Here is a 24,024-nt window from a genome sequence, read left to right on the forward strand (position 1 = left end):
ACTCTGTCATTAGGGAGTACCAGCAGCAGGCTGCAAGGCCAGATAGGGCTGTGGGGACTTGTTTTTTCCTGTTTCATGTTTGCTTCTATGTCCTTCTTTGATGGAGGTGGTTCTTGTATTTTATCTGTTGCTTTCATTGGTTAACTAATAAAGAAACTGCCTTGGCCCATTTATAGGCCAGCCCTTAGGTGGGTGGAGTAAACAGACAGAATGCTGGGAGAAAGAAGCTGAGTCAGGAGTCGCCATGATTTGCCCACCAGACACAGACGCAGGTTAAGATCTTCCCTGGTAAGCCAGCTCATGGGCTACACAGAATATTAGAAATGGGTTAGATCAATATGTAAGAGCTAGCCAATAAGAGGTTGGAACTAATGGGCCAGGCAGTGTTGAAAAGAATACAGTTTCCGTGTAATTATTTCGGGGCATAAGCTAGCCATGCGGGCGGCCGGGTGCCGGGGACGCAGCCCCACCGCTCTTATTACAACACTTCTTGTTAGATTATTGTTCCTATCATCCTCACCCCAGCCTCACATTTTTATTCTAGCAGTGGTCAGGTCTTCCTACTGGAGCAGTTGAATTTAATTTTCACTTTTCAATGTATGCAATATGTGTGTCATTGTACTTCATCATCCCTCCCAAATACCAGCACTCATTAAACAGGTTGCTTTTTTCCAGGCTTAGAGTACCACTGTCATAGGCCCACATCATATTATAACCTAACCCTTTTCCTTTATTTTTCCAAGGGTGGCAGCTCTGTCCTGTAGGTGCTAACTCTATTACATCTTAGGGCTTTCTGTTTGACCCTTTAGAGAAATGGTTCTCAACCTTCCTAATGCTGCTACCCTTTAACACAATTCCTCGGTTGTGATGACTCCCAACCATAAAATTATTTCCATTGCTAATTCATAACTGTAATTTTGCTACTATTATGAATCATAATGTAAATATCTGATATGTGATCCCAAGGAAGTCATAACCCACAGGTTGAAAATCGGCTCTAGATGCATTTAGCAATTCTTTCTTTTTATTTATTCTTGTCTCATATAATACATCCAGACCACAACCTCCAATCCTTCCACTCCTCCCTGTTACCCAGCCTCCCCTCCCTTCATTCCTTCCAGTCCCTTTACCTCTCCCCAAGATCCACTGCTCCTCTGTTTCCCTTCAGAAAAGAACAGGCCTCCCAGAGATATCAACCAAACAAGATGGAATAAGACTAAGCATAAACCCTCATATCAAGGCTGGACCAGACAACCCAGTAGGAGGAAAAGAGTCCCATGAGCATCAAAGAGTCAAAGACACCCTCTCTTAAACTTTTAGAAGTCCCACAAAAACTCTATGCTTAGCAACCACAGTATTTATGTAGATAACCTAGTGCAGACCCATACAGACTCCATGATTGCTGCTTCAGTCTCTGTAAGGCCCTATGAGTCCTACTTAATTGATTCTGTGGGCTGAGTTAACTGGTGTTCTTGACCCCTCTACCTCCTACAATCCTTCCTCACCCTCATCTGAACAATTCACCCAAACTCCACCTAATGTCTGGCTGTGGGTCCCATCAGTTGATCCCATCAGCTGCCAGAGGAAGCCTCTTTAATTACTGTGCTAGGCATAATTTATACCAAATTCTTTCTGTTAAAATTATCAATTGACTTCCATCTCTCGACTAGGCTGACTTGATATTTGCGAGCAAAGACTTCTTTGCTTATTTTATGAATTCATATTAACGCTAATGCAGCTGAGAGTTTTCCTCACATGGCTGCTCTTTTTGAGGAGTGTTTTACTTTTAAGAGCAGAGTTCATAAATTACCAAGGTTTAAGATATATACATGTGCATATATCTTTATGTTTTTTAATGAATTGTCTCTGTTTATGCTAAGTTCTTACCATTGCTTTTAAGACTTGCCCTTTTGGAGATCTGAAACTAAAAAGATATTTTATGGGGTAGTTACTTTTATTAGCAGTGGGAAAACAAAATGATTTGAGAAGCTCACAACCGTCAATGTTTTAGAGCGTGAAACTCAAAGATCACTTTCACCAATGTATGTAAACTTTTTTCTAACAGAAAGTGTTGTTTGAAGAGAGAGAAAAATAAAAAGTTGAGACCTAATACTTTATATTAAAGATGAAAAAGGTGAGATGTGAAAAGTGAATTTCTTTTGCTCTGTGGAAATGAGAGATCAGACAGGTACATATATCATTGTCAATATAACTAATAATTAATATGTTGAAGAAATTACCTTTGTGTGAGAAAGAAAGTCTTTTCCTCTCATGGGATTAGAAGTGTGGATAAGTCATTGGAAAATATCTCTATTAAGATGGATGAGAGCAAAACATCAGTACCCTGGTAGGGCTTTCCAACTTGCCCCAGGCACAAAGACATGGGATGAAACTTGAAAGTAATAAACTTAACGGTTATAAATACTTGGCATTGAGGGCAGTCAATACATATAACAAGTTTAAATTCCTATAGGGAAGTCCAACACATTTAAACTGATGACAAAGGAGAAATTTTCTCTCTGTTCACCTGAGTTTGTGAACTCAGTACCTTCTACTTTTAAATATTTTGAAGCTTGTAAGTGTTTTTAAGAAAGGGAACAGAAAATAGAACACCCACACAACCTTCATGAACTGAAGTAGATAAGGTATTTGAGCTTATACTTATTAATTACTATCAACTAAACTCAATAAACTTTTGATATATATGAGTATATATAATAGACATATAAATGATATGTATATAATAGAGAGATAATAGGTAGATACATACCTAGACATATAGATAATACATAGAAAGAAAAAGTTTGTGTGCATAAAGAAAGCCTTCATATTTTCCGTGTCTTTCAGTGTTGAAATAGGAGCGGCAGGGCTGCGTCCCCAGCACCCGGCCGCCCACATGGCTAGCTTATGCCCCCAAATAATTACACGGAAACTGTATTCTTTTAAACACTGCCTGGCCCATTAGTTCCAACCTCTTATTGGCTAGCTCTTACATATTGATCTAACCCATTTCTAATATTCTGTGTAGCCCATGAGCTGGCTTACCAGGGAAGATCTTAACCTGTGTCTGTCTGGAGAGGGAGAATCATGGCGACTCCTGACTCAGCTTCTTTCTCCCAGCATTCTCTTCTGTTTACTCCACCCACCTAAGGTTTGGCCTATCAAATGGGCTAAGGCAGTTTTCTTTATTAGATAACCAATGAAAGCAACAGATAAAATACAAGAACCACCTCCATCATTTCAGCTCATGTATTCATGCATCTATGCCAGAAAGCAAGCTGAATACCAAAGAACAACAAACAACCTAATTGCTTGCCTTCTTCCCATGTCATCCTCTTCACGCTTTGCTTGTGTTTCCAGAAGTAAGGAGTACAAAGTAAAATATGCATGAAAGTGCAAATGGTTTACAAAAGTGTTTCAGAACATCCTATCCCTCATCTCAAGAGCCACTAATAAAAATTAGGTGAAAGAGGGAAAACCTGACTCCCTTCAAATTCTCAAATGTTGTTTCTCTCTTTGGAAACTGTAGATCAGGTTTTGAATTGTATTAGAATGGTCTTCCACCAACCACTTCTCTCTCTGGATAATGGTCTTATATATCAAGAGTCCATCTGCCCTGCATCCTTTTTCGTGGTCCAATGGTCCCATCTTGTAGTACATTTCCTGTTATGTTAGTATGATCCATGCAAATGTTCTGTCTGAAACTCTAGATCAAGGCAAAGATCTTTGATGGCTTGATTTCATATCTGACATGCCTACTGAATGTCTGGCACATAATATACATGCTTCATAAGAATATACTATTCTGAATAAGTTTGTTGGCAAGTCAGAGATGAAAACATGCACACATGTGAACCTCAGAGTTTTCAGCTTTTCTGTCTTACATACCTGAGGCTGGGCGATAGCGCAAGCACAAGGAAGTGCATGCAAACTCACAATGAATAAGCAAATTTGGCTTAAAAAACCTGTAAGCAGACCAAAAGTATGATAACTAATGATGTGCACACCTAGCCAATCAACTGCCAGTTTCAAAATGACTAGTCAAAAATGTTCCTGTGGCAGCTTAATTTCCCTAGCCATAGAAGCCCCTGACCTTTTTTTTACAATAAAGAGCTTCTGTATTGGAATCTCTCGGAATCTGTGTCATTGCCTTGATGTCTTCTCACCCCCCTGAAGCACCTTCCCCAAGAAACAGGTATTGTACAACAGGCAGCAGCAATGAGCCTTCACCAGGGTGTGGTGGTGCGTGCCTTTAATCCCAGCACTTGGGAGACAGAGTAAGCAGATCTTTGTGAGTTTGAGGCCAGTCTTATCTACAAGAGCTAGTTCCATGACCAGCTCCAAAGCTACAGTGAAACCCTGCCTCAAAAAACAAACAACAACAGTAACAAAACCAAGCCTGCAACAACTACAACTGGAGCCCAACGTGGATGGACTTTTACCCTTTGCTTGCTTTTTGGGTCCTCCTTATACTCTTCTAGGCATTTTTCTTTCCTGCTTGCTGCCCCTGTTGCTGTCCCCATCCCAACTCTCTGCCAGCATCTTGAGTTTGTCCCTTCAGCTGTTTTTGGTGAGTTCACCTTTGTTTTTATTTTCTAAGCCCTTGGTGAGTTGGAGCTTTCTTTTCTATCTCTACAATTTCTCTTCTTTCTCCTGTTTGTCTTCACGTTAATGAACTCTCCATCATGACTTGGTTCATCCATGTACCTCCACATAAGAGATGACCACCCAGGAGGTAGAACCATTAAAGAACCCTCTGACAAATCCTTTTCTCCTGAAGACACTGTGAGAGCATAAGGCTATGGCCTAACAAACCATGGATCCCTCACTAAAAGCAGCACACTCAGTCAGCGAACACCACTTTCCATTCCATCCTTGTCCTCTTGTGAACTCCCTTGAAGCCTGAGAGCAACTGATGACTTTTGCCTGGGGCCACTCTCCAGAATTATCTGAAATCTCTCTTGCTTTTTGGGGAGTCCCCGAGCATTCCTTGGAGAGTGGACTGTTGGACTTCCTCTCCTAATCACTCTTCTCATCTAATCTGGTTACATGACCACCAGTTAAGAGCCATCAGCGTGGTGGTTGGTCTCTTAATTTACAGAAAGACTTCGGCTGTTCAACTGTGGTTGAATTCCTTTTCCTTCTTTATTGGAACATTCTCCTCAGATGGTGGCTACTTCCACTAGCTTGACCTTGGAGCTGAGCACTGGGACTGAGATGCAGTTGTTCCCACTTATTCATGGCTTCTGGACACTTTCTTCTTTGCTGCCCCTCCTCGCAGGCTCCTCCTGAGGCTCATCATGAATGGTGCCCCTTCCCTGGTAGATGGGGACCTTCCTTTCTATGCCAATGCTGCCACTACCCTTTCTCCAAAGTTGGCCAGAGTTCTGTGAGTCCCATGCAAGGGCCACTGCCCTGGATCTTGCCCACTGTTTTAGCCATTACCTGACTTCCCATCCACAATATACAGAGCCTGGAGCAGAAGCTGCCTTTTCATGCCATTTTGCTGAACTATTCTTGCAGCACTTCGAAACTGAGGTAGCCTGGGCCTCGAACTCACTCTCCCCTGTCTTGGCTCCATTGAGCTCTGGTGAGGAGATTGCACCACCACATGACTTGTCCCTTGACAACTACAGGATGGGTGGGCCCCTGGCTCTGTTTGTCCCATCTCTATTTTCTGAGGACCTAGCTGGCCTCCTTCCTTTGTCAGTCTCTTCCTCCTCTACAACGTCCTCAAAGCCAAAGCTCAAGAAACATTTTTCCCTTCATTTAATGGGTTGCTCAGTCAAAGGTTATATATGAGGCATCCTGCAGTGGTCAGGGGCCATTGACACTTCCTCCCTAGTTGGGCCTCTAGAGACTACATCAGGCCCTCCAGTCCTAGGTGGAAACAGAAACTCTAACTCCTCGGGTGGTTCTGGGACCATTGGTAAGGGATTTCCTAGTAATGGCTCATCCGCTGGGGAGAGATGGACTCTCACAGCTTTGAGAGACTGATATTGAGTCGTGCAGGGTGAACCTTGAAAGACAGAGCAGGAATGGTATAGAGAAAAGAGCGTCTCAGTTTTATGGGGGCTGAGGAAGCTGCCCCTGACCCACCAGAAGTAGTTCGTGGAGGAGGGGTGGCTGAGCTGACCTCAGGTGTAAGAGGGCAGCCTCAGTGGCAGAAGTGTCACCTATTGCTCTTAAGTGAAGGAGGAGGAGGAGGAGGAGGAGGAGGAGGAGGAGGAGGAGAACATTGTTTGGAGTTCTTTGTACCACGCAAGGCATCTCAGCCTCAACTCAGCATTCCCTGTTTAACTATCACTGCTGTCCACACAGCCATGGCTCTAGAGATGCCTGACAGGGAGAATACGTTTGTGGTTAAGGTAGAAGGCCCTTCAGAGTACATTCTGGAGACAACTGATGCACTTCATGTGAAGGCCTAGGTGTCTGACATCCAGAGGTGCCTAAGTCCAGGATCTTGCCCTGCTATCAGCCACTGCCCCATGACTCTTTCCATGATCCCTGGGACCTCCTTCCTCACAAAAGATAATACAAACAGCCTGGAGTTGCCCTGCCTAAATCACTCAGAGAGTCTGTCCAGCCAGGATCTGTTGCTGGGACCCAGCTAGAGTAATGACTGCCTATCACAGGGGGCTTATGGGAGTCTTTCGGACTAGTCATCAGCATCCTTCTCCCCTAGTTCTGTCTCCATTACTGCCTCTCGCTTTGACTCAATGGAACCGCTTTCTCTGGAATTGCCTCTCTTGCATTCCAATTGAGGAGGGGTCACAGCAAGGACAGTTTATCCCCTCCCAACCCCTATCGTCACCTGGATACTCCAGAAGCAGCCACAGGGTCATTCCTGTTCCAGGAGGAGTCAGAGGGCACTGAGGGGGATCAGGCCCACTCAGGATATTCTTGGTTCCATGGCATGCTCTCTCGACTCAAGGCTTCCCAGTTAGTGCTGGAAGGAGGCACTAGCTCCCATGGTGTCTTCCTGGTACATCACAGTGAGACAAGACGCAGTGAATATGTGCTCACTTTCAACTTCCAGGGCAAAGTCAAGTACCTGTGTTTGTCACTCAATGAGGAGGGTCAGGGCCAGGTCTAATATCTGTGGTTCTAGTCCATTTTCAATATGTTTGAGCACTTCTGGGTTCATTCCATCCCTGTGGAGTCTGGAGGCTCCAGTGATGTCCTTGTCAACTATGTACCCTTCCAGCAGCAAAAGGGCCAGGAGCAGGCTCAGAGCCGTGCCAGAGGGTATGAGAGTGACGGATGCTACCCTGATTCTCCTTATTTTGTACAAACCCTCAAACAATTGGCCATGCAACTTCAAGCCAATTATGATTGATACTCCATGTTGAAGGCGGTCCTAGACCCCTCAGTTTTTCTCCAATGCCGCTCTGCTTATGATGATGCAGCAGAGCCCCAAGCCCATGTAAATTTGCAATTTGGACTTAATATTGCCCTCAACATGCTTACTGGACATGGACAATACATTGATCCTGTATTGCAATCCATGATTGTTATTTCCAACAAGTGTCCAACCTAACCTTCAAGGCCCTCAAACTTTGTACACCCCAGGACAGTGTAGGCTATTTCTGTAATCTTGTCCAGGCTATGAAAAGCGTGTTCATCTGGCCCTACTAAGGATATCCTTATTAAACAGCTAACCTGGGAGGGGCTCAACACCATTACCTGTAATGCTATCGTACCTGTAGAAATGAGAATATTAATAAGGGGTCTTGGCTACCGGTGATATTGACACACAGAATAGACACATTTCTACTCTTATGACCTCCATCAACACCTTGGTCAACACTAAACTTGACAAGGATGATAATTCCACCTCACCAGACTGTACTGACTGGGGATATGGACACTCTGGCTGCTTACAAAGGGATTGTCCCAGCACTCATTCAAAGACCTAATTCCCTAAATGCCAAAAGGGCTATCACTGGGCGCAAGACTGTAGAAGCTCCCAGCAGATCCTGATATGAACAATAGGCTAGACAATGACTTCACACTCCTGGTACATGAAGGTAAGTGGTGTGCCTTGGTTTGCAATGGTCAAAGTAAACTGGTTCTCATCCACTGGGGAGATCTCTTCGATTTCAGAAGCATAATAGATGTAATTTAAAAGGACTGATTGCCCCAATACTTTTGTTCTCTTTGCTGAGGTCACTTGAACAATAGTAGAACCAACATCAATAGAGACTTTGGTGTCTCTGTGAGCTAGTTTGAGAGCATTGTGGAATACCTTTAGGTCCTCTTCCAAAGCCAAGGTGGCAGCAGGGAGTTTATGTTGTTCATGCCCAATGTGCTCAACCAGCTTTCAAAGACTGTCTATAAAAATAAGGCATTTGTTGCCCTTCAGGCCAGTCAGCAGCTGCTCATGGTACTTGGTGCACTCCCTAACCCAGGAATTACAGTTATAGATATAGACTGCAGAGACATTGTCAAAAGCAAAGTCAGGAAAAACAGCAAACCACTTAGAGAGGAAGTCTGTTTTAAAGCAATTGCTAGGTCCAGTATGGACATACTGGAAAATCATTTCCCGCAGGACAGAAGACTTTCTGTCCTCCCCCTTTTAAAATTAAAGATAAGAAATTATGCCGCACCATCAAAAAATGCTGTCCCCCAGGCCGCTATAGCCTTTACAGATGCCAATAAAACTAATTTTGGGTTAATAATAATGGGAGTTAATCATAGGGAAAGGACCTATATTCAACCAAATCTTGGAGCAGTACAACTAGGGGAGTTATCAGTGGCCCTTAAGGTATTATAAATGACCCAATCAGAACCCATAAATATTTTCTCAGATAGCTGCTATACCACACAATCATGCAAAATACTATCTTTTGCAAAATTAAAGTCCCCAAAGGATTCCATCTCCAAAACCTTGCAAACTATTCAAGACTTATTACAGCCCAGAGGACACCCCTGATACATATCCCATATGAGATCTCATATGGGGCTGCCAGAAATACTAGCAAAGTCAACAACAGAGTAGACTGCTTAATTACGACTATGACAGTGTCCTTGCCTTTGCTGGAACAGGCTAGGCTCCTTTATCAGCAATTTCATTTGCCCTCTCAAAATTTGCACAAGCTTTTACCTGGTTTACTCTGTAAACATTTAATCAGGCGAGATAGGGCAAGTTCAGACTGGTATGGCCATAGACGTAAACATTTAATCAGAACCTATGCAACTTAACTTGAGTAGAGCCATTGGATTTGTCTACCACATTTTTGGCCAAGCATGGAATCACAAAAAATCCCTGCTAGACCCTTCTAAACTTGTTGTATGGTGCCTTATGGGAGGGGTGGTGGTGGCTCTAATATTTCTGCTTAAGTGTCTCCTACAGCTAAGATCCTGACAACAGTGGGTGAACAAGGCAACACTCCAGGTGTCTATGGAGTGCACTGGACCAAAAACTCAAAGGGAAGTGGTCCGTGGCTAACACAATATAGGAGGTCATTTAAAGCCCCAATTCTCCTAAAAGTCTTCCCTTGCTTCTGACTTCTTGGGACCTTCCAGGGATCCAATCCTTAAGGATTAATAGTCAAAGACAGGTAAGAGCCTGTCTGTCAGGCCAACCTAAGACAGGCACAGTCCAAAATGGTGTGTGTATGAGGTCCCTGAGGTGGGGTTATAAAAATCTATAACTCCTACTAGGTTGCCCAATAAAAATAAAATAAAAAAGGTGAGATAAGGCAGGGCAATAGGGCAAACACAAATAAGCACATGCAAACTCAACAATGAATAAGCAAAATTGGCCAAAACAACCTGTCAGTAGACCAAAAGCATGGTAACTAATGATGTGCACACCTAGCCAATCATAACACTCCAATAGCAACTGCCAATTTTAAAAGGACCAACCAAAAATGTTCCTGTGGCAGCTTGATTTCCCTAACCCCATAAAAACCCCTGACCTTTTTACAATATGCTTCTGTATTGGAATCTCTTGGAGACTGTGTCATTGCTTCCATATCTTCTCACCTCTGCCCCCCCAGAAAACAGAGATCACACAACAGGCAGCAGCAACAAGCCTGCAATGACTACACCTATGTCCTTTTCCCCCAGCTATATTTAAAAGTACAGGATGCAGGGCCCATATATAGCCTATTCTTTATTATTCAACTATTTTCTTCCTTTTTGCCACTGTATGTACAGTGTCTTCTCCAAGTAAATCTTTGGTGGTGATTTTTCTTTTAGACCACTGATGTGGGAAGGTCATTTGTCTATCTGTTGCTTTCATTGGTTAATTAATAAAGAAACTGCTTCCCTCTGCCATTTGCTCAGCTGTTTGGAAGTGAAAGGCATATATTCCCAGGGTTCTGCCATGTGGGCTTCTTTTTTTTTTTTAAGCCAGAACAACGTGCTCAGAATCCAAACTCTTATTTTATTAGTTCTGATTTTGCTCACCCACCTAAATGAACGTATCGTATGCTTATGCTCTGCAGCTAATAGAGGTGACGAGAACACACCATGTTGTGTTTTAAAATAGGCAATGCTGACGAAATGAGAACATATCACTCTGTCCGTCTATCGGCAGAGGCAGCTGCTCCTTGGAGAACTCGCTCCCTATTCACATGCAGCCTCACGTGGGGGTAAATAGGCTTTGCAAAAACTCTGACACCTCTGTGTCTTGCATATGGACATCAGGAACCCAAGGAAAATGATTTCTTGTGGGACTGCAGATTGCAGCAACGCCAGCTCACTTTGTATACCAAAGTGGTTATGATGCTCTGAAACTGAACTAATTGGATTTGTTTAAAATGTAACCAGCTTTCTCCCACCAAGTCAGTGAAACACAAAGAAAGAAAAATAGAAAGGCTTTAGCTGGCTGATCTTTGCTGCCTTGAATACTTTTTAATAAAGACTCAGTATGTGCAAGCTAAAAAATAAAAAATAAAAATAAAGAAACTGCTTGGCCTGATAGGTCAGAACATAGGTGGGTGGAGTAGACAGAACAGAATGCTGGGAAGAAGGGAAGTGAGGCAGACGCTATGCCTCTCTTCTCCAGGGCAGACGCGGTGGAGCCAGCCGCCAGGTCAGACAAGCTGAATCTTTCCCGGTAAGACACCATTTCGTGGTGCTACACAGATTATTAAAAATGGGTTAATCAAGATATGAGAATTAGCCAAGAAGAGGCTAGGGCTAAGGGGCCAAGCAGTGTTTAATGAATACAGTTTGCGTGTTGTTATTTCAGGGCATAAGCTAGCTGGGCGGGAGCTGGGTGGGACGAAAAGCAGGCCTGCTCACCTCATTACTACAGACCACCTTAAAAGTTTTAAACTTTTCCCAGCCATACCCAAAGATAAATAGTTTCATTTAACTTAAACAAATGCCTTATGATGTATCATGAGATCATGAAAAAGGGTGTTCAAAATTCTCATCTAATAAATAAAGCCTTTGTTCATTCTTATTTTTGAATTTTAACAGGTTTCCAGAAACAACTGCCAGTGCTCTCTTTGGGACTATAGACTATAACCCAGTCCTCACTGCAGTTCTAAACAGCCAATGTGTGCACCAAACAGGCCCCTCACTGTTAAAAAGGTTGCAGAAATGCAATGAGCTTGGATCAATTAACATTTTTAACTTTTATGTACACAAAGGATTTCATAAAGACTCCTACATTTCCTTTGCCTGCAGGTGGGTTTTCTCCTTTATTTCTTGTCTTCAAATCAGTGTGATCAGCCAGTGCTTTCCCAGGAAAGAGCTGGAAACACAGCAGCCAGAATAAATAATGACAGAGTCTCAGGAGACAAGTAGAAACATGTGAACTCCATAGCCTCCTTTGTGCTTCTTAACAGGTTATGCAGCAAGCAGGTGGCATAGTCCCACAGGGAACATCCTTTGTCAGATGTTCATCCTCAAATTCAAAGCTAATCATTTCAGGCCCAGTGACGAGAAAACAAGTCTAAAACATAACCTTGAATACTAATGTAAGGAATATAAAGTTTATGCATGAGAAGACTATTTAGAGATTCATTTAGTTGGTCTCCTAATCCTCCGATTCAGTTGTAAAGAAGATAATATGAATACATTTTCCAGGGAAAATATTTTGGTGAAAAACAAACTACCCTGATTTTTGTCTTGAGGCACAAAATATCTCTAAGAATATAGTTAAACTACAGAGAAGTGTGTATGTGTGTGTGTCTGTGTGTGTGTGTCTGTGTGTGTGTGTGTGTCTGTGTGTGCGTGTGTCTGTATGCATCCACACCAAGCTCAAACTCATTAAAAATATCTGGCTTTTTTTCCTAAAGTATTATTGATATATGTGTAACCAGTTCATTCCTCTACTTCTTATTGAAGTTCTTTGCTCCCTGTAATTTCACTCTGAACATATTAAGTCTTAATCCATAAACAAATTACAGTGTAACTTATTTACTTTTTTAATAGAGGTGTTACAGTGATATATATCATGTATTTTGTTCTTTCCATTCAAAATTTTGTTTTTGAGGCTTATCCATGTCTATATAAGCAAACCTAAATCTTACCTTTTCAGTTTTTATATTTTTCTGAGTTCCATATTCATTATTCTACCAAGAAACGATTAGATTATCGTCAACTTTACAATAACTTACCATGTACCTGTCTTCCTGTAGATACTGTAAAAGCTTTTAGAAATGAAATTATCCAGTCAATGTGTTTATTTACATCTTTATCAACTATTGCACAAATGTTACCCAGAGTCAAGAAAACCAACTCATTGCCCTGACTTTTAAATTACATTTTAACTTGGTGACAATTCTTTCATTATTTGTTATTATTCCAATGTTATTTGTCTATATTATTTATTGATGCTGAGAATTCAACTCTGTCTTATTATTGTTGGCATTGTGAATACTTTATTTTCTTTTTTAGTTATTTTTAAGATACTTTTTTATTTATAATTTTTTATTTCATTTTACATTCCAACCATAATTTTCCCTCCCACTCTACGTCCTGCCCCCTTTGCCCCCTCCAGTTCACCTCCCATCCACTCCTCCCAACAGGTAAAGGCTCCCATGGGTAGTGAAAAAAGTCTGGCACATTAAGTTGGGGCAGGACCAAGCCCCTCTCCCCTGCGTTGAATCTGAGCAGGGAATCCCACTATAGGGAATGGGCTCCAACAAGCTAGCATATGCACTAGGGATATAGATCCTGATATTATTGTCAGGGACCTCTCAGATAGTCGAAGTTTTACCACTGTCTCCCACATATGGAGGGCCTAGTTCGGCCCCATGGAGGCTCCACAGCTGTCGATCTAGAGTTCATGAGTTTCCACGAGCTTGGTTCAGTTGTCTCTGTAGATTTCTCCATATTAATCTTGACCTCTCTTGCTCATATATTCCCTCCTCTGTCTCTTTGACTGGATTCCCTGAGCTCACTCTGGTGCTTGGTTGTTGGGCTTGGCATCTGGTTCCATCAGTTACTGGATGAAGGTTCTATAGTGATAGCTGGGGTATTCACCAGTCTGATTTTGCTACTTTGCTTGAAGCTTTTCTAGTTATGTTTGAATGTGAGTATATATTTCTTTTTCCTGTTTAGGCTGTTATATCTTTTTTTTTATTCTGAGAAATCATGTTCTAAAAATAATTATGAAAATTTCTCAGTCATTATTCTGAAAATACTGCCACTTTGTCAATCTCTTAATGCCTATATTTTTTCTCTTTATTTTGCCAGGTTTCAATATGAGCACTAGCTTTAGATCTAATATTTTTACTATGTTACTTCTGTTTGATTATAGTTTAATGTTTATCTAATGAGATTTTAACTTCAGTAATGGTATATTTATTTTTAGCTTGTAAAACTTCTATGAAACTGCTTCTAAAAGATCCATGCTTTTATAATATCTCATCCTTGTTCTGACTGATCACATCTTTGTCTTTAATTATGTTAAGTATACATTATATAATCCCCAGTAAATAGTATTATGATTTGATGTTCTTTGGGTTCTTAGTACCTTATTTCTTGGGCTTATGGAATCTTAACAGAGAGTGAATTTGCTTCACAATTATCATCACTAGAATGTTAAGTTGTTAAGTTGTTATTAATAGTACTGTGTTTTAGCCCAATAGCACAGTATTTTATGATGATGGCGTGACCTGCATACAATCCCCAGCACTGCAGTATAAGCAAAATTGCCAATAATACCTCAGACACATTCCTTGCAGGAAATAGGTGGTTCATCAAATACAGCAATCATGGAGAGTTTCTGAAGAGGACAATTTATGAAGATGCAGGCAACGATGATGAACTGTGAGCTGCCTGTTGCTGTTCCTTAGTCTGCATAGCCAAAGAGGCTAGCAACTACACTTGCAGCTCCAGAAGATGACTGCCTTGATAGAAAGAACAGACACCACTTCCTAGTGGACAAGCATGGACAAAGGAAGGGAAGCAAATACCATGCCTTTTCTTCTTTACTTTTTGTTTTTCTTACAGCTGCCTTCATTGATTGAAGTCAAGATGTCATGAAGCCTAGGTGATGTAATAAAGGCCGGTCTGCTGGAGAACAAAACAGGATAGAGAAGTATAAAGAGTAACTCTGCCACAAGATTGGCAGGCAGAAAACATACCCAGAAGCTGTCAGCTCAAGTTTAGGGCTACCTTATCTGTTAGAGAACTTTGTGCTTAGGAAGAGGGCATACATACCTATACAGAGCAGTTTTACAGTTGCACCTTGAAGGCTATCAGTGCCACAATCTCCAGTCTTTTGCCAAGTTTTCAGGTCAGGTATTCTTGAACTAAAAGAACAGCTTAAATTCTACCTTTAAGTCCTGTGAAACATAGACCCATAGTTATGTAATCTCCCAAAGCCCATTTGGGGGCTGAGAAGTTTCTTTGTTTACTTAAGCTAATAGTTAGAGCTTATCAACTCTTTCCCTAAATATATAAGCTCCCAAACTTTCATTTAAGACTGAAATTCACCTTATTCACCAGTCAGCCCAGTGTATACCACTGGTGGCTATAACTCTATGATATTTTCATAAATGACATAATTATATAGGTAATATAGGTAACCTAAAAGAAAAGAACAGTTTTGTAAATGCTGACACTGGTATGGCTATTCATGTGTTAGATGGTTATAATCAATACATATGACATCTTGAAGAAAAAATGGGAAATCGAAATATAGGACCATTATTCTTATATTCAGATTTGATATGTATTATTTATTGTGATTTATGTGTTACAGAATACCATCAAATGTTATTTAATATGAAAAGATGATGAAACAGCAGAACCTCTTCAAACCCGATAATATTGCACTGTTTAGTTATAAAAATACTCTGGTTATCTTGTAGGAAAGTACTGAAAAAACTTAACCTAAAGATGACTTTAATATTTTTCTTTTTAAGATTAATGTTCTAGCTTTTTTGGCAAAGACCAGAAGTTTAAAATAATGACAAGTAGCTGCCAGTAGTTGGCTACTTAGCCAACTTAAAATTAGTGCACCAATGTATCTTTTCAAACCATACATCTAGCAAAGTATGCTAAAGTAACTAATTTATCAAAGTGATTTATATAAAGAGAGCATTTTCAAATAAATGTTCCAAAAATGTCCTGCGCTATGCAATTTTGTTACCAAAAATAATTATGTCACCTGTAAAATATCATATTTATGTATGAAAAAGCTTTGAAATGGAATACTTGAAACTAAAACTATAAAATGCAAAAGTTTACTGGATTTATTTTTTCTTCTGCAGTGCTTAAGATGTAACACAGATAGTCTTGAATGCTAGAAAACAATTCTATTATTCGGCTATACTCTAAACTCTGGTTTGCTGACTTTGGAGCCCATTGAAATATATTTCAAAACAAGATTAGGAATGTAACTTAGTAGAGTATTTGTCCAGCATTCATGAAGACTTGGATTCTAGTCTCAGTACCATATAAGCCAGGCATAATATCATATACTTACAATACCAGTACTTAGGAGGTAGAGGCAAGATCAGTACATATAACAAAATTGACCTTAAATTTGTATCAATAAGCAAGATTCATACGAATGAAAATCTCTATAGCATATCTATCATATCCCTCTTTGAATGTAAAAGAACATTTATAAACAGCATTTGGGAATATGGGCATAGTTTTGTCCATACTGCTTTATGCTTGTTGGGGGCACTGTTAATCAGGTCTTTCCTGGTGCATCCTGTGTGCTAGGTTCATCTCAGTCAGCAGTTAAGTGAAGAAATACTTTGAGGGTGTTCACTGCGACCTCCTAGGGGATGCGGTCTATTAAACCATATTGGCCTAGAAGCAATCCACAGGTTCTCATCTTCTGTGAAAACAAAAGAAGAACCTCTTTTCCAAAGCACCATATCCTTAGATCCAAATTCTGTTGTCAAGATACCTTTACAACATACATGCTGGTTTAGCTTAGCAGCCCATACAATGAAATGTCTCTCTGTACTTAGCTCCTTCACAGTCAAAAAATTCAAAGAAAACACAGTACACATAATCCAGACTCTCTGTGAATTTTCCATTTTCAATGCCTTATTTTTCTTTAGTTCTTTTAATCTATGATGATCTGTACTTTGTCTCTTTAAAAACTCTCCCTTTTTTTAAAGCATTAACTTTATTTTATGACTCTCTATACTCTTTTCCTTCTTTCTCCCAAGGCTATGTGCATTTATCCAACACTGTGGCCCATTTAGAGGTCTTTTATGTCTGAATCTGTCCTATTGTGAATCTGCAATTATTTACTTGTCGAGGAGCACTTCTTAAAATGCTAACTCTTTCTTAAAAACTTAAGCTGCATCATTGCTAGGGTAATACGTCAGTGCCTGCTTGCCCCATACAGTCCAGCATGGTGGAGCCACTCATGCCTCTGAGCCACACTCACTGCCCTACTTCCAGGTACACAAAGAGTCCACATTGTCATCAAACAAGCCATTGCACTTTACTGACAAACCCCATCCAAATGCTCTGTCTCCCACAGGAGTCAGAGATCGTGCTGGCAGCATAGCCCAGAAAGCCAGCATTTTAAAACTGCATAGCTTTTTTTTTTCTGCTGCTGCTACTGCTGCTGAGTGAGGAAAATCTCTCTTAAAGGAGCTGTGGCATGCCACCAGCAAACAGCAAAAAGCTGTGCTAAACTCTAAATTTTTGTCTAGAATTCCTTTTCAAGCCCTCTCATATTTTACATGGAGTTAGTTAACCATGTTGAAGTGCCAATTATTGCAAAGGGAGAGGGTCTGCTTATTGGTTCCGGCCACCCAGCTAGTTTACACCCAAAATAACCACACAGAAATTGTATTAATTAAATCACTGCCTGGCCCATTATCTCTAGCCTCTTATTGGCTATCTCTCACATCTTGATTTAACCCATTTCTATTAATCTGTATATTGCCACGTGGCAGTGGCTTACTAGGAAATTCTAATCAGTGGTGTCCATCTGAGGTGGAGGATCCATGGCTTCTCTCTCTTTCCACTCTTCTTCCTCCCAGCATTCAGTTCTATCTCCTCCCCCCACCTACCTAAGTTCTGCCCTATCAATAGGCCAAGGCAGTTTCTATATTCATTAACCAGTGAAAGCAACACATAAAGAGAAGGACCTCCTATACCACAAGGCAATGGAAACTACCAGAAACCTATGAAGGTGACCCTAGCTAAGACTCCTAGTAATGGGGCATAGAAAGCCTGAACTGTAACCAGGAAAGACTTTCAGTCAAGAGATTGGGACCCCAACTGAGCCACATAATCTTTGACCTACAATTTGCCCTCTCTGCAAAATGTGCTGGAGTAAGGGTGGCAGAAATTATAGTAGTGGCCAATCAATGATTTGTCCAGTTTAAGACCCATACCACAAGAAGGAACCCACCCCTGAAACTGCCTGAAGAGCCAGAACCCAGAGGTTGGACAACCTAGAGTCCTTGATAGAGCCAAACATGACTAGCAAAAACAAAATCAATGAAACTTTAGACAGACCTCAGGGAACCTGTGGATGGAGGATGGAGGAGAAGGATTATGGAAACCAAAGGGGTCAAGGACACCACAAGAAAACCCACAGATCAACTAACTTGGTCTCATAGGGACTCACAGAGTCTGAACTGACAACCTGAGAGCTTGCATGGGACTGACCTAGTCCCTCTGTAAATATGTTACAGTTGTGTAGCTTGGTCTTCTTGTGAGGCTCCTACCAGTAGGAACAGCGGCTGGACCTGACTCTGTTATCTGCTTTTGGCATCCTTTTCTCTTACTGAGTTGACTTGTCCAACCGAATAATAGAAGTGCCTAGTCTTACTGCAATTTGATATGTCATGGCTGACTGATATCTGTGGGAGGCCTGCCTTTTTCTGAAGAGAAAGGAAGGCTAGTGGATGAGGGTAAAGGGGAGGGTGTAGGAAGGAATCAGAAGGAAAGGAAGTGGGAAGGGAAACTGTGATTAGGTTGGGAAAAATAATTAATTTAAAAAACTTTAAAAAAAAAACCTCACCATACAACTATAACAAAATATATTAAAGAACTAAACTTTGATATTACTAAGAACCACTGAATTGTATCATGGAAAATGGAAGCCTGGAGGCATATAGATTTAATCACAGCACTTGGGAGGCAGAGGCACAAATCTCTGCGTTTGAGGCTGCTTAGTCTACAAAGCAAGTTCCAGGACAGCCAAGGCTACACATACAAAATAAACAAACAAACAAAACACCTTGTCTTGAAAAATCAAAACAAAGAAAAATGTAGAGGTAACAACCAAATTTCAACAAAAAGTTTGACGTTAATAACTCCTGTTTGCTTCCCAACAGAAATAGATGGTACAAACCTGTTACTGAAGTCACCATGTTTCTTGGTCGCAAGACATGGGTAAATTCACCTGGAACTGGTCTGAAAACTTTCTCCTTCCTTGATAAACCTCATAGTGCCAGAAAATGGAACGCAGGATGTTTGGGGAAAACTAGCATCAACAATGATACTTAGCTATCAGCCCTGGGTATAACAATACTGATTGGCCAGGTGAAATGAGACCACAGGTGCAACAGCGGTGTGGGTAACCAACTGCTTTCAGATTGCATCCCATTCTTGATCTAAAAATAAATGTCTGGTATTGTATCTCAGTAAAATGTCTGTGACTAGAGTGGTCTTGAGCTCTGTTGGGGGAACCCACTGCTGTTGTTTTGCTAATTGAGCACAATATACCTATCAAATTATGTTCTAAATAATTTTGTTTATGCCCATAGTACAGTGCTGTAGTCAACTGTGGTCAGAGAATCTTTGTGCAATGATTAGACTCAAAACTAAACAAACTGCAGTAAATGTGTGGCTGCTGAATGCCCATTCATAAATGAGACAGCAATATCACCTTCTTCACGGCTCAGGTATCATCAAGGAAGAAGGGGCTGAAAGAACATAATCGATGGAGGAAGTCAGAGGAGAGGTGTAGAACCCTTAACTTCTGGCCATAGTGTAGCTGTCTCAAACTCATAGCAACTGTGATTGCCTACACCAAAACCTCACAAACAAACAAAATTGGACCCCTATCAACATCCTTTCATGGAAGAAGGAAGGGTAAATGGGAATCCTACCCTTCTACTAAGGATTTATATACAGTTAAGAATTGATATGGAGAGGGCATTTTCTCCAGAGTTGTAATCACTGGTAAGATGTCCATTTTCCTGCAAATAATACTAATGAAACCAATTGGGCTTGAAAGTAGGAGAGTCAGAAGTAGGCCAATGCAAGTGGGAGAAGGATAATAGAAGGTTGCAGGGCATGACTATGACCAAAATATATTATGAACATGTATGAAAATGTCACGATGGAACAATTGTTATGTATAATTAATGCATGCTAGCTTAGCATAACTGGTGATAAGGTTTTCAAGTGGGAGATCCACCAGGTGCTATTTCAGGATCACCATGTTATTGTACAAGATAAAGCTCAGAGTACTACTCAGCAGTAAAAAACAATGACTTCTCGAATTTTGCGTGCAAATGGATGGAAATAGAAAACACTATCCTGAGTGAGGTATCCCAGACTCAAAAAGAGGAACATGGGATGTACTCACTCATAATCGGTTTCTAGCCATAAAATAAAAGACATTAAGCATATAATGTGTGATCCTATAGAAGCTAAATAAGAAAGTGAACCCAAAGAAAATCATATAGTCATCCGCATGGAGAGGGGGAAGTAGACAAGATTCCAGGGCAAAAACTGGGAACTTGCGGGTGAGGTGGCATGGGGCAAAGGGGAAATGGGATGAGAAATATGAGAAGGGGAGGATGGGAGGAGCTCGGAGGATTGGGATGGTTGGGATATAGGAAGGATGGATACGGGAGCAGCGAAGTATATATCCTATCTAAGGGAGCCATCTTAGGGTTGGCAAGAGACTTGACTCTTGAGGGGTTCGCAGGTGTCCAGGAATATGTCCCCAGCTGGTACCTTGGGCAACTAAGGAGAGGGAACCTGAAATGACCCTATCCTATACTGATGAATATCTTGCATATCACCTTAGAACCTTCATCTGGCGATGGATCGAGGTAGAGACAGATTCTCAATTTGGAGCAACGGTCTGAGCTCTTAAGGTCCAAATGAGGAGCAGAAGGAGGGAGAACATGAGCAAAAAATCAGGACCACGAGGGATGCACCCACCCACTGTGACAGTGGAACTGATTTATTGGGAGCCCACCAAGGCCAGCTGGTCTGGGACTGAATAAGCATGGGTTGATTCCGGACTCTCTGAGCATGGCGGTCAATGAAGACTGATGAGAAGCCAAGGACAATGGCACTAGGTTTCGATCCTAATACATGAACTGGCTTTGTGGGAGCTTAGCCTGTTTGGACGCTCACCTTTCTGGACGTAGATAGAAGGACCTTGGTCTTCCCGCAGGGCAGGGAATTTGGACTGCTCTTCAGTATCGAGAGGGAGGGGGAATGGAGTGGGGGGAGGAGAAGAGGAGTGGGGATAGGGGGAGGGAAGTGGGGGGAGGGCAATATTTGGGAGGAGGGGAGGGAAATGGGAAATGGGGAGCAGGTGGAAATTTTAATTAAAAAAGAATAAAAATAAATAAATAAGTAAAAAAAAAAAAAAAAGATAAAGCTCAAAACCTCTCTTAAGTTCAGAGTCATCAGGATAAATGGAACCAGTCTTGCCTTTCATCCAACTGTGAATGAATTTTGTCAGCACTAGCCTGATTTAACATTTTCAGTCTACCTACACAGTTGCTGAGTATGGACATAAATTTGCCCTATGCCCAGTCTGTCAACAGGAAGACTAAATCCACACATTTTTATCCTCTTGCACAGATTGAATGAAAGAAGGGAAATCCAACTTCCCAAAAACCTCTCTCAAGTACAATTTCTCAGATGCTCTTTTTCTCAAGTGTTTGGTCTATCAACAAATATCGTTCAGAAAAATGAAAGCTTATGTCTAAGTAAAAACTTCCTTCATTTCAGGTAAATATCCTTCCATAGAATATTAGACTAGTTTCTAAATCCTTAACTAGAAGAAACACTGCTACAGTTGAAAGAAGTCACTTCTCCTGGGAAAAGATTTTATTTGGTGCTGCATCCTACAGCTGAATTTTTATTAAATTTTATTCCACAGACTATGTTCTAATTGGTTCCCATGCAAATTTTCTAGTTCTAACTTCATTTTGTTGATAAATGATTCCAACTTTCAATTTAATTATCCAATGTGCTGATATTAGACATAGAAGACACACAAAAGAAAGTCTTCAAAATTCTTGGCATCAGTCATTAATTCTTGACACCCATCGATCAATAGTGATTCTCAACCTTTAATGAAATATATACTTTCTAACACTGAAAATGTATTATATTTTCCAAAATGTCTGCTCCACTCTTTCTAGCATGTTTCCAAGTTGTTTTTTAAATTGTGTGTGTGTGTGTATACAATGAAGGCAGGTATCCAGAAGACCAGAAATGAGTGTCTGGTCCTCTATAACTGGAGCTACAGGCAATTCTGTGCCACCCAAAGTAGATGTTTTGAACCAAGCTCAGGTCTTCTGTAAGAGCAGTTTTCACTCCTGACTACTAACTTATTTCCCCAGCCTATCTTTAGTATTTTTAAAGATGTGTTGTGACATCTATCTATTTTGAAAAGCAAATTTATTTAAAGTCATGTTATTAACATTTGTTTCATCTTTAAGATAATCAAAGGTAAATGAAGGTACATGGAATAAATTCCTAAAGTTAAACTAAGGCACAGATAAACTCAAGTTGCTTTTGTTCTATCAAAGACAGTATGGTACCAAACTAATTTCCTAGCATATCATTAGCCTACTTATATAACAGAGTGCCCACGCATTATCATAATGCTTGTTATTGATACAAGTAAATATTTGAACTCCCAGAGATATAGAAATTGTATACTTATTTTTTATTCATATGCAGTACCTTTGATAGGCAAAAAGAAAGTTCAGGAACATTGGATAAGGATTAAAAAGATAGAGGGGGAAAGGGAAAGGAGGGAGGGGAGTGTAGAAAATGTATAACTCAATAAAAACAAAAATAAAACATAATCTACAAAAATAAATATGTGTCCTTCAAATGTAACGCCTAAAATATTTTTGGGGGCATTTAAGCTATGAAGAACAAGGAAAATTCAACATGAGAGATTAAAGAGAGAAACTATAAAAAAATATAGTTTGGGAAACTAGAGTGGTGGCTTAGTGATTAAGAACACTTGTTGTGAGTGCTGAGACCCTGCCGCGATGCTGAGCAAGTTTCTGGGCCCACGCTATCGGGAACTGGCCAAGAACTGGATCCCCACTGCCAGCATGTGGGGTGCCGTGGGTGCCGTGGGGCTGGTGTGGGCCACAGACTGGCGTTTGATCCTGGACTGGGTACCTTACATCAACGGCAAGTTTAAGAAGGATGATTAGGAAAACCCCGTCACACTCAGGATCTCCCTGGCTCACACCTGCTGTCTCAGGAACAGCTCAGCCTCGTGAAGGATGCTGAGGAAGCTGGACACGGCCAAGTCCCGCAGCACCCGGGGAGCCTCTGCGCAGATGGACACTTGGGCTGCCTTGATGGGTGTACATTAAACCTTGTTCTCACACCTCAAAAAAAAAAAAAAGAACACTTGTTGTTCTTTTAGAGGACCCAGGTTTGGCTCCCAGAACACACATGGTGGCTACAACCACCAGAAACTACAGTTACAGGGATCCAATGTTTTTTTCTGACCTTTTTGGACACCAGGCATGAAGGTGGTGCACATATATACATTCAGGCAAAATATTCATATACATAAATATTCACATACATAAAGTAAATAAACCTAAAAAATATAAAGCACTTTAGTTTTTATAGAGAGGCATCTGGATTAAAAACACTTTGGATTTTCCACTTTAAAACTAGCCCTTGAAAAATTACTTAACCTTTCTGTGCCATAGATATACAGAAACTAAAGAAGCAAAATTTAATATGGGACCAAGGAACGAAAAAAAAAAAAAAAAACATTAAGGAGGAAATTGAGGCCCTCACAGAAGTGCCGTGGTTTGTTAATATAGTGCATCCCTGTCAGGCTCCCAGAGGTTGTATAAAGTGGAGTACTCTGTATTATTTTAGGAATTCTGCTCCAAATCTAACATTATTGCAAAATAAAGTCTTAAAGTTAAAGAAAACATTTTTGTGTCAGAAATTTGTCTGACACTGTCATTTTAATCTTGTGTTGATGCCTTTCACTGAAATTCAACGATTGGTTCATAATAAATGTTCTTGGTAAGTCTGGGATTTCTAAGTTTAGAGGTGGTGAGCAAAAGAAATGATAATCAGAATTTGTGAAAGCAAGGTAGGCAGAAAACAACTTTGAGAATTTAAAAATGATAGATTGTACCTGTTTCTTCACTATTCCCCATGTGGGAGAGGGCATTTCATGGCAAAGATTAGCTTTGAACTTTCTGCCATCGTCATATAGCAACAGCAAGAGGGAAAAAAATTTATCATAGAGACACTTTGGAAAGGTACTTCCATGTTCTTAGTAAAAAGTGTAGAGCTCAATAAAAATCAATAAAATAAAAAAAAAGAAACTTCTTAACTTGGAGTTCGTTTCTATAAACCTTTATCCTT

The 24,024-nt window shown here is 40.6% G+C and overlaps 1 protein-coding gene and 1 pseudogene across 1 annotated transcript; both read left to right on the forward strand.

Moving 5' to 3' along the window:
- The first annotated feature begins 5,300 nt into the window (after positions 1–5,300).
- Positions 5,301–7,339, forward strand: LOC130868643 (SH2B adapter protein 1-like; annotated as a pseudogene).
- A 15,309-nt stretch (positions 7,340–22,648) lies between these two features.
- Positions 22,649–23,012, forward strand: LOC130868138 (cytochrome b-c1 complex subunit 10). The gene has a single exon (XM_057760387.1). The coding sequence runs from the start codon at positions 22,665–22,667 to the stop codon at positions 22,833–22,835; it is 171 nt and encodes a 56-aa protein (XP_057616370.1). The 5' UTR covers positions 22,649–22,664; the 3' UTR covers positions 22,836–23,012.
- The last annotated feature ends 1,012 nt before the right edge of the window (positions 23,013–24,024 follow it).

The sequence above is a fragment of the Chionomys nivalis genome, chromosome X (genome assembly GCF_950005125.1).
Source record: "Chionomys nivalis chromosome X, mChiNiv1.1, whole genome shotgun sequence".
NCBI lineage: Eukaryota > Metazoa > Chordata > Mammalia > Rodentia > Cricetidae > Chionomys > Chionomys nivalis.

Excerpts from the sequence above, each read along its gene's own strand:
- LOC130868138 (XM_057760387.1), top strand. The coding sequence starts at position 22,665 with ATGCTGAGCAAGTTTCTGGGCCCACGCTATCGGGAACTGGCCAAGAAC.